General features: G+C 38.5%; 2 protein-coding genes across 2 annotated transcripts; both read right to left on the bottom strand.

The window, feature by feature from the left end:
- Positions 1-4,242, bottom strand: LOC148215752 (vomeronasal type-2 receptor 26-like). The gene is made up of 3 exons (XM_088142451.1): positions 4,031-4,242; positions 2,833-2,959; positions 1-902 (listed from the first exon to the last, which is right to left on the bottom strand). Exons 1-3 carry the CDS (start codon positions 4,178-4,180, stop codon positions 1-3), a joined length of 1,179 nt encoding a protein of 392 aa, XP_087998577.1. The 5' UTR covers positions 4,181-4,242.
- Positions 4,243-5,017: 775 nt separating this feature from the next.
- On the bottom strand, positions 5,018-7,381 carry LOC103058576 (vomeronasal type-2 receptor 26-like). The gene is made up of 2 exons (XM_007442497.2): positions 7,031-7,381; positions 5,018-5,884 (listed from the first exon to the last, which is right to left on the bottom strand). The coding sequence occupies exons 1-2, from the start codon at positions 7,379-7,381 to the stop codon at positions 5,018-5,020; spliced, it is 1,218 nt and encodes a 405-aa protein (XP_007442559.2).
- Between the last annotated feature and the right edge of the window lie 8,677 nt (positions 7,382-16,058).

Genomic DNA, 16,058 nt, shown 5'->3' with positions numbered 1-16,058 from the left:
TCAGGTCTTTCTTTTCCTTATCAGTTTTCTATGATTCAGCTCAGGCCTCAACAAAATAATGAAACATTTGGGGAGAAAAATGCACCCCAGCAGTCCAGCACTGGAAGCTAAGATTGAGAAGATCTCCACAGCTACCATATATTTTCCTTTGGTGCTTAGGTAGGTTGGAACAAAGGATAACCAAACACTGCAGAAAACCAACATACTGAATGTGATAAACTTGGCTTCATTAAAAGTGTCTGGTAACTTCCTGGCAAAAAAGGCCATGGTGAAACTCACCATGGCCAAAAAGCCCAGATAGCTCAGCACACAATAAAACATAGTCACAGAACCTTGATTACATTCCAGAACAATTTGATCCTCCATTGAGTGCATGTCAACATCTGGGAAGGGGGGAGAGGTTGACAGCCACAAAGTGCAAATACCTATCTGAATAAGGGAGCAGAAAAGAACAATGAAATTGGCAAGTCTTTTCCCCACCCATTTTCTCAATACGGATCCTGGTTTGGTGGCCAGGAAAGCCAGATTGACGACGATGGTTTTTGCCAGCACACAAGAAACAGCCACTGAGAAGATTATACCAAAAGTGGCTTGACAGAGGAGACACGAGACCTTCCCAGGCTGGTCAATAAAAAGCAAAGCGGATAGAAAGCAGAACAGGAGGGAGATGAGGAGAGCGTAGGTGAGGTCCCTGTTGTTGGCTATGACAATGGGAGTCTTGTGGTGCTTCAAAAATATTCCATGCGTGGAGGCTGTAATCAGAGCAAAGGAAACAGCAAAGAACCCTAAACAAAGACCCAAAGGTTCTTCGTAAGAAAGGAAGGCTACAGTTTTTGGAATGCAGAAATCCTGGGTCTTGCTTGGATAGTTTTCATCTGCACATTTATAACAGTCATTCATATCTGGGAAAAAAAAATATTTTGTAAACTCGCTTTCTTATATAAAACTGTATTAATATGCCACTGTATTACCAACTTACTGATCTGAAGAAGAGCCATGATTTTTTATTAATACCACATTTCAGATCTGGTCTTCTTAAAAAAAATAAAAGTGGTTACTAATATTGTAAGCAAGTATAATTTTGTATTTTCTTTACAATTTTTCTTTCTGTGATTTCCTTCTGTTTTCATTAATATGTTTGAGCAATAACACTTTAATGAAATCCTGGGTGTTTACCATTTATTTGAATAATTTAATTTATATGATTCATAATTCATGTAATGCAAATATTTATCAGTAGTATAGAAAACTATGTCACATTTAATCAATATAGCGAAGAGTCAACAGTTTATTGCATCAAATAATTTGCTAAATTTCTTTACTTGAACAAACTTATTTAATACATTGGCATGCCGATTTGAATGGGCTTTTCTAATCAATACCATTTTCAAATCAGATTGATTTGTTTAGTACGATAGGATACAGCATGCATATCTTTATTTTTTGTTATGGTCTCTCTTTTTTGAGATATTTAATTAACAAAAAAGTTAAAGAAAGTGTATACAGTGGAACCTTGGGTTATGAACGGTTCTGTTCACGAACTTTTCGGGCGACGACCAGCTCCGGCTGCAAAATTTTGCTTCGGTTTGCGAACTCCGCCTCGGGTTACGAACAGGATATGCGGCCATTTTCCCTCCCATGACACAGTCCGCGGCCATTTTCCCGCCCGTGACACATGGTCCGTGGCCATTTTTCCGCCCCTGACACGTGGTCCGTGGCCATTTTTCTGCCCCTGACACGTGGTCCACGGCCGTTTTCCGCCCCTGACATGTGGTTGTAGGGAGGGGGACTCTCCCTCCAAGCAATAGCCACCTCCCTGTCCTCCACACCAGAATGGATTAACGGTAATTACATTGAACCTTATGGGAAAATTTGCTTTGGGTCGCGACCAATTCAGGTCGCGACCAGAGTCGCAGAACAAATTAAGTTCGTGAACCAAGGTTCCACTGTACATAGGTTGGAAAGGTCCTATTAAGTAAGCAAGAGTTCACTTCTGAATCAGTTTGCACAGAATGAGATCTACAGTTTTTCCTGATTTGAGAGTCACCTATAGCACTTGAATAATATGTTAGAAGACATCCTCCAAAATTAATGGATGCGGCCAGGAAATATTTCCTTGAATGGTAATTGAAATTAAGTATAATTCAAATGATTACACTTCAGTCATGTATTAATAACTTTTCCTTTCTCTCAAAACTTCTAATGCAGTAACAGACTTTGAAGATTCCAGAACCTGTACCCATATAGATGCTATATGTGGCTCTGAGGTCTCAGGCTGTGTACTATTTCACTCAGATACAACTATAGCCACAGTCCTTGGGAAAGGACTATAGGATTTACCAACTGTAAGCCCCTACCCTGCTCTTGTCAGTAATGGTATTTTTTCACTATAGGAGATTCTGATATCAATAAACCTTCAAAGAGGAGTGAAAGGGAATGGCATTACAGGAACTTAGCACATACAGAATCATTGAGCCTTTTGCCAAACCTGGTTCATGCTCACCTGGCTGCCAGATGCCTTAAAAAATAATTCAATTAACCTTGTAGGTATTTTTAAGCTTTAAACATAAAGTGTTTGTAAGTCAACTGTGATGATAAAATTCTACTATCATAGTTCTTCTTCAACAGTGAACCATGGACACCTCAGTCAATGAAGTATTGTTCAAAAACAATCTGACTCATAAAATATTGCAATAATTAATTATTAAATGCTCACCATTTGATCCCACATTAACACATCACAAATTCAAACATGATGTTTAAAATGTAAAATAAAATCCTATTCTATGTTGTACCCATTATGACTCATAAAGGGTGTATTAAGACACTTACCCTTTTTGCTTGAAATCTTCCCTTGAGGACATGGGATGCAATCATAGCAACAAAATGGCTGGCCCTCCCTCAATTTCTTCCTGGAACCTGGAGTGCAACTCTCACTGCAGAGAGAGACAGGATGTACCTAATCCAACAAGGAGAGAGAGAGAGAGAATTGGGGGGGGGGGAGAGAGAGAGAGAGAGAGAGAGAGAGAGATGAGAATAGTGAAATGTTCAATGTGGAATTCTTTGGAAATATCTTAGGAGCTAAATTTTCCAGTATTGCAACAGGTGATGAAGGGACACATCGTGTGTATTTCCCAGTTTTTTGTAAATGAAATGGGAGGGAAAAGGGCAATAATATCTCTGTTTCAAACATTCCATCAGAATATGTCCTAAGTGATAATATATAATTATTATTCAATGTATAATCTATAACAAATTATTAACATTTCACATTGTGTGTTTGTATGTATGTACATATGTGTGTATGTGTGTGTGTATTTGTTTGTGTATTATAATCTTATATTATAATCCATATCTAGAAAGCAGAAATGGTATTTCTAATAGTTGAGGAAGAGAATGATAAGGTAGACAATCTGAAAAGTATTTTGTTGTTGGTTGTATTCTTAAATATTATTAGAGCCCACCCTTTGAAATCAATAGGATTTCATTTACACATTAACAGTTTGAGTTCTATGGAAATGACTAAGTCTAGCTGCAGCCCTGTGTTTATAATACATGCATTTTTTTTCTTTATTGAAATTATTGATTTACTCAGTGCAATCTACTTAATAAAAATCTGCTATGATTTTAAAAATATTGAAATCAATAGGAATCCAATGAGATATAATTTTCTTTTTCCAGCTTTCCTGCTGCTATTAAAGGAATAATCAGGATAGATACTTGTTGATCCTCAGTTGTTTCATTATGTGTCTGCTGCTTTGTGTCCTAACGTAATGAAAGATGCTATCCCAACAGTAAAACAGCATTCATTTTACATGGTACTGCAGAAATTCAGCTTTCTGCACTACTACGTAAAATGCACACTGTTGGAAGTCCTGAAAGACCAGGTTAGGGTTAGATTGTCATGGAAAAAATCTATGTCATCACTAGGAGTCAAAAACAACTTAATGACATATAATCAATCAATTAATCAATCAATCAATCAGTCAATCCAAAATGTATTGTATAAAATGTATTATAAAAGTTTAACCTGATTAAACCAATTGCTCCAAGTAATAGCATCCTCATTGATGATGAACACTTTGCCTGAGGTGGCCTTGGGATCCACTCTCCCAACTTTCACATGTTGAAAGGACTGGTTGAAAGAAACAATCCAGTTTATCACATCAAATCCAGACATGGATTCTCCATTGTGATTGAAAAAAACCTATCCCCAGCACTGTTATTAAAGGAGACCATTTTCAGGTAATAATGGAGCTAGATGGAAGAAGGAAAAACATGAACTTAGAAAAAGTTGTACTTGTGTATTTAAGAATAAAATTTCTAATGGCAGAAATGGAATGAAGACATGACTGGAGAAATCTGTTAGAAACAATGTTTTCAATTTATGAGCCAGAGATTGCTGAAGGGAACACTGGATAAATCAGAAGACCATAACACTGTTTTAGGGATTTTTTTGGGGGAAAAGAGTCCATATTTTTCTAGAAACTTATCCAATTCAATTTTTTGAATGTATGCATTGACTGAAACATACTCAAATGTAAATCCCTGTTGATGATGATGATAAATAATAATATAAAAAATTAAATTGTAATCTGCACATACCCCCCAAAAAGAGCATAAAATGGAAAAAGTGCAAATGTAATGCTTACATTAAAATCGAAAAATTAAAGGAAATTGCTAACAAAAATAGAGGTATGCTTATGAAGATGCAGGTGAATTCTCATGTTTCAAAAGAATTTGTCTTTGTTTCAAAAGAATTTCAGAAAATGAATGTGAAAATTCATCAAAATGAATTCACTGTTGGAAAACTGAAAACTGGGGGGGGGGGGATGGAGTTAATATATTTTCATATCGCTATAGAATGTTCCCTAGGCTTACTATGATTTCAAACATGAATTTAAATTGATATGAATAAATTGATACAGCAGAAAAAGATGAAAAATAACAGTGCAGAAATAATTTTCTAAAGAAAGTGTTCTTTACAGTTTAAGAGCTATTCATATAAGGAAAAAAGTCATATTTGATCAGTTACCTGCCAAAACTCTTGATGTTGTCCCTTCCATTTTCCTTTGCCCACCGTTATGTTGTCTTTGGGTCTGAATAAGGACCTGTCTTGCAGAGCATGAGCTACAGCATAGACGGCATTGTAGATGCTGTAACTATGGCCGGTCATGCTCATTTCAAACAGTGAGGCAGGAAGGCTCTCCAGCTTCTTCTTCCCTGAACAAATGTTCTTCCCCTCATCACCTTCATCTGTATTTGGGAGCCTACAGTTGAAGGCAACTTCCCAGAAGGTCTTTATGAAATCATCTTCAGGTACATGAAAAGGATTTTGACTCTCAAGAAATTGATGAAATCCTGGTATGTAATTGACATGAATTGTGAAAGCTAAGGAACCATGGAACAATTCTGCATTCCAGTCCTTTTGATAGATGAATGAAATTTGTTCTACCTGAACTGTCATTATCCATACTTTTCCTTGTAGTGTTTGGTTCTCCATTAAAATTGTAAGCCATCTAAAATATGCCATAGAATAAGATTCTCCATAGGCCACAATGGCATTTGCTTTTGTCTGCACTAGTTTGTGGCGTATCTTTTCTCCTTGTGCCATCATTTTATCAAATGCAGTAACATATCTTAGTGTAGGGATTCTTTCAATGAGGCCAAAACAAACACCACTTTGGGAATACAGTGGAACAATTGTTTGTAGGACTCTTTCTCCATTGTCATTATCCATCACAATGACTCCAACCCATGTCCATCTGAAAAACAGAAGCAAAGCGAGAATCCCCTCATACTGAAGGTCTTCCCTGGGAATCATCTGGTAGTAAGAAAGGCCTTGGGCTTCATTATTTCTTTCAGGAGCAGGACTATAAATTAGCTGAATAAGAAGAGATTGGAATAACACTGCATTCTGTTTTCAAATATTCAAAACATTTTGAGTGTATTATACCAGCAGCCTGGACAAAACTCTATTAAGCAATTAGCATGATTGTTCTTATGCTCTAGGTTGAGACTGGAGTGTAAGACAACATTGCATCTTCTCCTAAAAATGTTAGATACACAACGTTGTGGTTGTGATGGCTACCGCAATGTCAGTAATTGTGCCATAATTTAAAAATGGACTCCTATAAAAGGTATATTGCTTTCTTGCATTTCATTTATGTCCTACCTCCCATTTATGTGATTCTACATGTATTTCCATCCTTTTAGGTGGTTCTTCTTCTGGGACTGGAATGTTCATTTTCAAAAACAGGATATCTTCTCTCCCAGTATCTGAGTAATATGATGCTTTGTTGTATTTTATTTTCAAAACTACTTCTCAGGATTGTTTTTGTGAGGAAAATTTGCAAGAGGGTACACTTGGTATACCGACAATTAGACCTTTCATAAAGGAACATCCAGGCAGACCTGTTAATTGGTATACCTTCTTCACCCTGACAGACTATAACAGCACTCACAATGTAGCCAAATTTGGTCTGGCTACTATGAAAATAAGGCAGCAAACATTTTTCAACACAACTGTACTATTGCCATATTTTTAACTTTAACTCCCATCTCTAACTTTCTTTTCTTTCCACTTCCTTTTTATTGTTGTTTTAATGAATTATGGGGAAAATTATGTATAAAGGTTGGTCTACAACCTTACTAAAGCTATGCTATGAATTTGTGTCCCATCTTAATCTCCAGGAGCAAATAATGAATAATATATACATTTGTAAATAATAATAATAATAATAATAATAATAATAATAATAATAATAATAATAATAATAATAATAATAAATGTAGGGGTATGTAAACATGAGCAATGTACATAAAATCTAGGCATAGGAGCCGGTCTTTGCTTATGGAAAAAAATGAAACTACTGATCTCTACTGTAGACCCCATAATTTAATTTGGCTCTAATTTTAAGTGCATATATTTCAGTCTCCAATCCAGAAAATAAAATCTAGATATATAAACACACATGCCAAAGACACAAACATACTGAGCATATACACAGATTATCAACATATGCCTTACCTGAGGAATTTTGTAAGTATCTAAAAGAGTTGCAACATGAAGGGAGGTTTCGGCATCAAGACCGCCAATGACTGCTATAATGTTATTCTGAGTATCACATGAATAGTTGGGGACAAATCTCTCAAAAGATGATATAAGAAGCATGGTGGCATGATATGTCCGCTGTGCATTGAAATAGCTGTCATAAATGCGGAAACCCACGGTGAGATTGGGTAAGATCTGAGGGGTTTTGTTGATCTCCTTTACTGCAAATGCCAAGGTCAGGATATGCTGGTAATTTTTAAGCACTACACTAGGAAAAGAGTTGCATCTCATATAAGAATTCACCTTAAAAATGATTGTCACTGTCATTCATTAAATCATCTTTACTAGAAATAATTATTACATTTTAAGCTATCTCCTTTTAATGGAAACTTTAGCATAAGATAGCCTACAAAAAAAAAAAAAAGATTAAACAACTAACAATATTATAGTTCCTCCTCACAGTACTATATTTATACTGAAATGAATATTCTTAATTTGAGGATGATTGATTAGCTGGACATTGTGAGGTAAAATACTTTTCCATTCATAAGTTAGTGTTATACTATTACATGCATATTCATTCATTAAATAGGCTGTACTGCTAATCAGTTATTACTAAATAGGACATGGGGAACCTATCCATTTAGAGTAGAGTGATAAGAGAATATGATGAGAACAAGGGGAAAAAAACAAAATAAAACGAATGCACTTAAAATTATGGATGGGGACTTAAAGCTCATCCTGACTTGTTAATTTGACAGTTTACATTGGGGAAAATCACATCAGTTAAAACTATCACCATATCCCAAATAAGGTTTCTCTTGTGGAACTGAAGATCTTGCTTGCTTGCTTGCCTGCCTGCCTTCTCTCAACTTTATTAAAACAAATAGCTCCTTACTTGAAATCACCCACTGATGCTGATAGAGGATATTCTATGAACTCTATTTCATTATCAGAGAAAATAAAACTCTGAGACACAATGGCACCAATTAAGAGGTCTCCTGCCTGATGATACTTGTGAAGTGGGTTATATGAATGATGGGTGCTGCATCTCACAGTGGGTGGCTGGCATGTCACATGAGGAAGCAGCACTAGCAGCAAAAGTGATAATACTGTCATCCTAAGTGGATGGGTTTTTCCTTAGTTTGTCCATCTATACCACCCTCATGAAAATGCCAAATCTAGAATTACACTGGCTTAAGCTGAATGCTTCACCTGAGCCTTAGAACACAACATATAAAGAGTCTGATCTTGCCTAGTCTGTATTTCTGACTATTAGTGGGTAGTTTTATGCCATGCTACGCAGGCTGTCATTAGTTTGGTCATAGCAGTTGCAATTCCATAGAAGATTTGACAGACAACTTTAATTATAGTGATTACACTAAATAAAGTTTGAGACAGGTTCTCCAAACTCACTTGAGGTGATTGTACAAAAAAAGTCCATTAAAGGCAGGGACAATAAACAAACGCAAATGTTATTTAAACCATATACCTAGAACTTCTTCAACGTGACTAATGAATATGCTTTTCTTTTCTTTTCTTTTTTTTAGATTTTTTGTTGTCGTTCAGTCGTTAAGTCATGTCCGACTCTTTGTGACTCCATGAGCCATATCATGCCAGGCCTTCCTGTCCTTCACTGCCTCCCGGAGTTTGCTCAAAAAAATTTGCTAGATTTTGTTTGCAGCCTTGAGAGAAATAACTCAAGGCTGCACACATACCTAATACTCCTTCCTCCTCCTATTTTCCCCACAACAACAACCCTGTGAGGTGAGTTGGGCTGAGAGAGAGCCTTCATGCCTAAGGCAGTACTGGAACTCACAGTCTTCAGATTTCTAGCCTGGTGCCTTAACCAAACTGAATCCCCATATTTCTCTAGTTGTCCCTGAATCCAGACAATTACCTTGAGCAACAAATAATATTTCTCAACAGATTTATCTATAAGGGGGGGAAAATACTTTGGAAAAACCTTTATTTTTTAAAAAAAGTTCCCAAGTTGCCACAATCTTTTCCTACTTTGCCTATTCCCCATTTTTTCTAATCATGGTTTGCACTGAGTGCAAAACTATTTCAGCAAATCAGCAAGAATTAAGGACTGAAGAATGAAAAATCTTATTGATACGTGACTAGTCTTTCAACATTAGAACGATCAATGTAGATGCTGAATTACTTAGTAGACTGAAGATCACATATTAGTTTTATCCTAGGAATGAGTTACTTATAGATTTAGATCTTGTCTAGATGATTACACTGAAATGTTGTCATTCTCTACAGAAACTGTATAGACAGTTTTATGTACATTGTGGTGGTAAAAGGGTTATGAGCTGCATTCACTACCAAACCTATGAGATCCCACCCCCTATTCATTCATTCATTCATTCATTCATTCATTCATTCATTCATTCATTCATTTATTTTTTATAGCTGCCCATTCTCACCAAGTTACTCTGGGTGGCAAAAAAATAAAATAAAATAAAATAAAACAATTACAATAATGCAAAAATTAAAATACTTGTCACAAACAGTAAATTAACCAAGAATTGGATCCCTATACACAATTGGTATATGTGAACTGCTCAAAGTGCCCTCCCCTTCATGGATCACTGCCTTGTCGTGGCGAAGGGGCTTGCGTAACTCAGTGAAGCCATGAGCTATACCGTGCACGGCCACCCAAGACGGACAGGTCATGACAGAGAGTTCTGACAAAATGTGGTCCACTGGAGAAGGAAATGGCAACCCACTCCAGTATCCTTGCCAAGAAAACCCCATGGACAATGTTAAAAGGCTAAAAGATATGACTCCGGAAGATGAGCCCCTTAGGTTGGAAGGTGTCCAATATGCTACTGGGGAAGAGCGGAGGGCAATTCCAAGTAGCTCCAGAAAGAGTGAAGCAGCTGGGCCAAAGCCGAAAGGACGTTCAGCTGTGGATGTATCTGGAAATGAAAAGAAGGTCCAATGCTGTAAAGAACAATATTGTATAGGTACCTGGAATGTAAGATCTATGAACCAAGGCAAGCTGGATGTGGTCAAACATGAGATGACAAGATTGAAGATCGACATGTTGGGAATCAGCGAACTGAAATGGACGGGAATGGGTGAATTTAATTCAGGTGACCATTATATCTACTACTGTGGGCAAGAAACCCTTAGAAGAAATGGAGTTGCACTTATAGTCAATAAGAGAGTGGGAAAGGCAGTAATGGGGTACAACCTCAAAACCGACAGAATGATCTCAGTGCATATCCAAGGCAAACCATTCAATATCACAGTCATCCAAGTCTATGCCCCAACCACTGATGCTGAAGAAGCTCAAGTTGACCGCTTCTATGAAGACCTACAACACCTTCTAGAACTAGCACCAAAAAAAGATGTCCTTTTCATCATATGGGATTGGAATGCTAAAGTAGGAAGTCAAGGAGTAATCGGAATGACAGGCAAGTTTGGCCTTGGAGTACAAAATGAAGCAGGGCAAAGGCTAATAGAGTTCTGTCAAGAGAACAAGCTAGTCATAGCAAACACTCTTTTCCAACAACACAAGAGACGACTCTACACATGGACATCACCAGATGGTCAATATCGAAACCAGATTGATTACATACTTTGCAGCCAAAGATGGAGAAGCTCTATACAGACAGCAAAAAGAAGACCAGGAGCTGACTGTGGCTCAGATCATGAGCTTCTTACTGCAAAATTTAGGCTTAAATTGAAGAATGTAGGGAAAACCACTAGACCACTCAGGTATGACTTAGATCATATTCCTTGTGAGTACACAGTGAAGGTGATGAATAGATTTAGAAGATTAGATTTGGTAGACAGAGTGCCTGAAGAACTATGGACGGAGGTCCGTAACATTGTACAGGAGGCAGCAACTAAAACCATCCCAAAGAAAAAGAAATGCAAGAAAGCATAATGGATGTCTGATGAGGCTTTACAAATAGCTGTGGAAAGAAGGAATGCAAAAAGCAAGGGTGAAAGGGAAAGATATAAGCAACTGAATGCAGATTTCCAGAGAATAGGAAGAAGAGATAAGAAGGCCTTCTTAAATGAACAATGCAAAGAAATCGAGGAAAACAATAGAATGGGGAAGACTAGAGATCTCTACAAGAAAATTGGAGATATGAAAGGAACGTTTAGTGCAAAGATGGGCATGATAAAGGGCAAAAAAGGCAGGGACCTAACAGAAGCAGAAGAGATTAAGAAGAGGTGGCAAGAATACACAGAAGAACTATACAAGAAAGATCTTAATGTCCCTGATGTCCACGCTGGTGTGATCACTGAGCTTGAGCCAGACATCCTAGAGAGTGAAGTCAAGTGGGCCTTAGGAAGCATTGCTAACAACAAAGCTAGTGGAGATGACAGTATTCCAGCTGAGTTATTTAAAATACTAAAAGATGATGCTGTTAAAGTGCTGCACTCAATATGCCAGCAAGTTTGGAAAACACAACAGTGGCCACAGGATTGGAAAAGGTCAGTTTACATTCCAATTCCAAAGAAGGGCAATGCCAAAGAATGCTCAAACTATCGCACAATTGCACTCATTTCACATGCTAGCAAGGTTATGCTCAAAATCCTACAAGCTAGGCTTCAGCAATACATGAATCGAGAACTACCGGATGTACAAGCTGGGTTTTGAAGAGGCAGAGGAACTAGAGATCAAATCGTCAACATTCGCTGGATCATGGAGAAAGCACGAGAGTTCCAGAAAAATATCTACTTCTGCTTCATTGACTATGCAAAAGCCTTTGATTGTGTGGATCACAACAAACTGTGGCAAGTTCTTAAAGAGATGGGGGTACCAGACCACCTTACCTGTCTCCTGAGAAATCTGTATGCGGGACAAGAAGCAACAGTTAGAACCAGTTATGGAACAACCAATTGGTTCAAAATAGGGAAAGGTGTACGACAAGGCTGTATACTGTTACCCTGCTTATTTAACCTATATGCAGAGTACATCATGAGAAATGCCAGGCTGGAAGAATCACAAGCCGGAATTAAGATTGCAGGGAGAATCATCAACAACCTCAGATATGCGGACGATACCACCCTAATGGCAGAAAGTGAAGAAGAACTAAAGAGCCTCTTGATGAGAGTGAAAGAGGAGAGTGCAAAAGCTGGCTTGAAACTCAACATTAAAAAAACTAAGATCATGGCATCTGGACCCATCAATTCCTGGCAAATAGAAGGGGTAGAAATGGAAGCAGTAACAGACTTCATTTATTTGGTCTCCAAGATCACCGCAGACGGAGACTGCAGCCATGAAATTAAAAGACGCTTGCTCCTTGGGAGGAAAGCTATGGCAAGCCTAGATAGCATATTAAAAAGCTGAGACGTCACCTTGCCGACAAAGATCCGCATAGTCAAAGCTATGGTTTTTCCAGTAGTAATGTATGGCTGTGAGAGCTGGACCATAAAGAAGGCTGAGCGCCGAAGAATTGATGCCTTTGAACTGTGGTGCTGGAGAAGACTCTTGAGAGTCCCCTGGATTGCTAGGAGGTCAATCTTAAAGGAAATCAACCCTGATTGCTCATTGGAAGGATCGATAATGAAGCTCAAGCTCAGATACTTTGGTCACCTAATGCGAAGAGAGATCTCTTTGGAGAAGACCCTGATGCTGGGAAAGATTGGAGGCAAAAGGGGAAGAGGACGGCAGAGGATGAGATGGTTAGATAGCATCACTGAAGCAATGAGCATGAAACTGAGCAAACTCAGGGAGGCTGTGAAGGACAGGAAGGCCTGGTGCAATATGGTTCATGGGGTCACGAAGAGTCGGACATGACTTAACAACTAAACAACAACAACAAAGTGCCCTTGTAATAAAACAGCTTAGTTGACTGAATGGTGACAGGAGGAAGAACCAGACAAGAATGAATGGTCCAGTAAACCAAATTGTTGACATTCACTGGCTATATCTCAATGGCAGTATAGCTGCCTTGTTGACCTAGAAGAAAGGGATAAATAATGATTGCTTCCTTCTTATTAAGGTCACCCAGATAGGTTTATCAAAAACATTCAAACATCATGCTAAAATTTACACTGTGCCTTTTTCTTTCTCTTGTCTTCAATATGTAGTAGACCAAAGATATATAAGCTATGGGTCTTTGCTCAGGGCTGCTCAACAAACTGCCAGTGCTTTCTTGTGAACTCAGTGTACATTGTATTGTTTGCATGCCTAATAAAAATTATGATGTATCTTCAAAGTGATTTGGTTGCTTTAGAGCAGTGTTTTTCAATCTTGGCAACTTTAGGATGTGTGGACCTCTGCTGGCTGGGGAGTTTTGGAAGTTGAAGCCCACACATCTTAAAGCTGCCAGGTTTGAAAAACTCTGCTTTAGATGAGCCAGGTTTTTGTCACAACAATATATGGATATGTATTTACATATCCATAAAATATACATATTTGCATGCCGGTATGAAAGCCCCTTATAATTTGATGTTGTTGGGCTCTTTCTTTCTTTCTTTCTTTCTTTCTTTCTTTCTTTCTTTCTTTCTTTCTTTCTTTCTTTCTTTCTTTCTTTCTTTCTTTCGCTTGCTTGTTTTCTCTCTCTCTCTCTCTCTCTCTCTCTCTCTTTCTCTCTCTCTCTTTAAAACATTAAAAAAGTAATCAAGAATTCACCACAACCCCACTGGCCATGAGTGTGATTATATAATAAATTGCCACACTGCTATACTGAGATGTATTATGTTTGTGTGTATGTATGCATGTATATGCATATGTGTATATGTGAGTGTGTATGTAAAAAATAAACAAACAAAAAAACCCCTCTTACCCCTATAGGTGATATGTGTCTTCCTCAATCTTGGGTCCTCTATCAGAGGCCTGGGAGTTTGAGGGTTCTGGGCAGTATCTTAGTTGTTCCTAGCACTGCACTCTTCTGAACAGAGAGCTCTGATGAGCACTGGGACTGCTTTGGCCTTTACTTTCCACATCTTCTCTCCTTCAGGCCCTGGTACTTTTCCAGCTTCTCATACTCCTTCTTCTTGATGTTGCTGTCATTTGGCACCGCTAGATCTATCACCACCACTATCTTTCAGTCCTTGTCTACTACCACAATGTCTGCCTGTCTGTCTGGATCTGGAAGTCCCACAGAATGTTAGCCCTGTTATTCTCCATGACCTTCTGTGGAATCTCCCATCTGGACTTGGGAGGGTCTACTCCATACACTATGCAGATATTGCTGTACACAGTGCCAGCTACTTGGTTGTGCCATTCAGCATTCAGTGTATGCTATTCCTGCCTGCACCTTACACTCTTCCACTATGTGTTGGATTGTCTCTGAGGGCTCTATGCACAGCCTGCACTTTGGGTCCTGCCTAGTGTGGTAGACCCCTGCTTCTGCAGATCTGTTGCTTAGTGCCTGTTCTTGTGCTGCTATGATCAGTGCCTCACTGCTATCTTTTAGTCCAGCCATTTCAGCCAGTGATAGGATTTCCCAATATCAGCCACCTCAGCTATCTGTCAATGGTACATCCCATGCAGGTCTTGTCTTGCCGTGGGATTTCCTTGGCTTGAACTTCCTCCCATGTCTTCTGCTGCTTCAGGCATTCTCTCAGCAGTTCATCTATGAGTGCCACCTTACTGATGTACTCCTGGATGCTCTGGGTTTCATCCAGGACACTGGCTTACAATGACTGTAGCATATATCACTTCATTGGTTTGAGTTACGGTGGTAGTAGAGATTGTCATGAGGCCTGTATTGGTATCTTCTAGCATACTATCTGATAGTACTTCTCCACTGAGCCTTGGTAATCTCAAGGGTTGACTGTAGCTTTTTTATCCATGATCTTATGCCTCATATCAGCTGCTGTGCTCTGTAATGGAGGGGGTAGCCATGACATTCCAGCTTCAGATGTTAGCTGCATGTCCAGTTGTTCCTCTGAGTCTTCTTGAGTCTGGGATGTAATGTGTAGTTGGTCTATCTCAAATTGTGAAATCTTCCTCTTCACTATGTTGAAGTGTTGGGGAACTAGCTGTTTCTCAGTTAGTGTGGAGGTATGTTTTCTGTCTATCCATAGTTCCCTCATATATTTCATATATCCCCTCTCATTAGGTCTACTGTTGTAGTAGCATTCCATCAATTCCAAGTTCTCTTGTCTTGTCCGTGTATGGTTTCTTCCCGTAGCCCACTTATCATCAGATTGTCCTGGTTCCCCAACATCTGGCATGGACCTTGTTAATCTGGGCAATGTCCGAGCTGGCACGACTCTCTTAGTTTGTGTCACTCTCATATCTGAGGGTGGCAGGAAAAGTGTTAGGGGCTCTTTGCCCAAGGACCCCTACTGGTAAGGTAGGTACCAGTCAGAATTCAAACCCCAGTCTCCCATGTGAAAGAGTGGTACTCTAACCATTATGTTATCCAGACACTCATATATATAGTTTTGTCTTTGATAGCCATTTCAAACCTATCCCTATGTTTGGTCAAATATCTTTGAAGAAATTGGGACAACCACTTTTTTTTTTCTTTTGTAATGTATCCAGGATGAGAAATATAGTCCTTACTTTTATCAATGAATTTCTCATTGCAGAACATATGGAAATTGGGGTTTGTTATTAGAATCCGAAATTGCTTTGGTTAATGATAATGATGCTAAGAGTCCCCTTCCATTCTTGTGCTCCCCCTAAAAATGAAAAGTTGAGTAATTGTAGAGAGTAAGAAAGATGACCTTGAGACAGATAGGCCAGATGTGTTACCAAAGTAACAAGGGAAAAAAAAAACATGGCTTAAATCCAAAACAAGCAGAAACCAGCTCAGACAGACACCATCCTAATTCAAGCAGGAATAAGAAGGGGAGGAGGTACAGCACAATCAAACTTGCAAGATTCGGTAATTATAGCCACTTTCAAAAAAATAGTCTTAACCTTCTTGTGGAGTTGATTTCCCGGTCTGGTCCACCTAGTGGGTCTCAGAATAATGAACAACATTTAACCTGATTTTGAAAAAAAAATGTTTCTTTTATTAATAAGATTGATAACATTTATAGATCATATAAGAACACAGAATAGCAACAT

Source organism: Python bivittatus, unplaced genomic scaffold (assembly GCF_059951505.1).
Source record: "Python bivittatus isolate LINGU-HERP-01145 unplaced genomic scaffold, Pbiv_v1 ctg000440_np1212, whole genome shotgun sequence".
NCBI lineage: Eukaryota > Metazoa > Chordata > Lepidosauria > Squamata > Pythonidae > Python > Python bivittatus.
The sequence above is the reverse complement of the archived record's forward strand: the minus strand, read 5'-3'. Positions and strand labels throughout refer to the sequence as shown.

Excerpts from the sequence above, each read along its gene's own strand:
- LOC148215752 (XM_088142451.1), bottom strand. The coding sequence starts at position 4,180 with ATGTCTGGATTTGATGTGATAAACTGGATTGTTTCTTTCAACCAGTCC. Across the intron at positions 2,960-4,030 it reads GGAGCAATTGGTTTAATCAG|GTACATCCTGTCTCTCTCTG; the intron begins GTTAAACTTTTA and ends TTGTTGGATTAG. Across the intron at positions 903-2,832 it reads GAAGATTTCAAGCAAAAAGG|ATATGAATGACTGTTATAAA; the intron begins GTAAGTGTCTTA and ends TTTTTTTCCCAG.
- LOC103058576 (XM_007442497.2), bottom strand. The coding sequence starts at position 7,381 with ATGACAGTGACAATCATTTTTAAGGTGAATTCTTATATGAGATGCAAC. Across the intron at positions 5,885-7,030 it reads ATACTTACAAAATTCCTCAG|CTAATTTATAGTCCTGCTCC; the intron begins GTAAGGCATATG and ends CTTCTTATTCAG.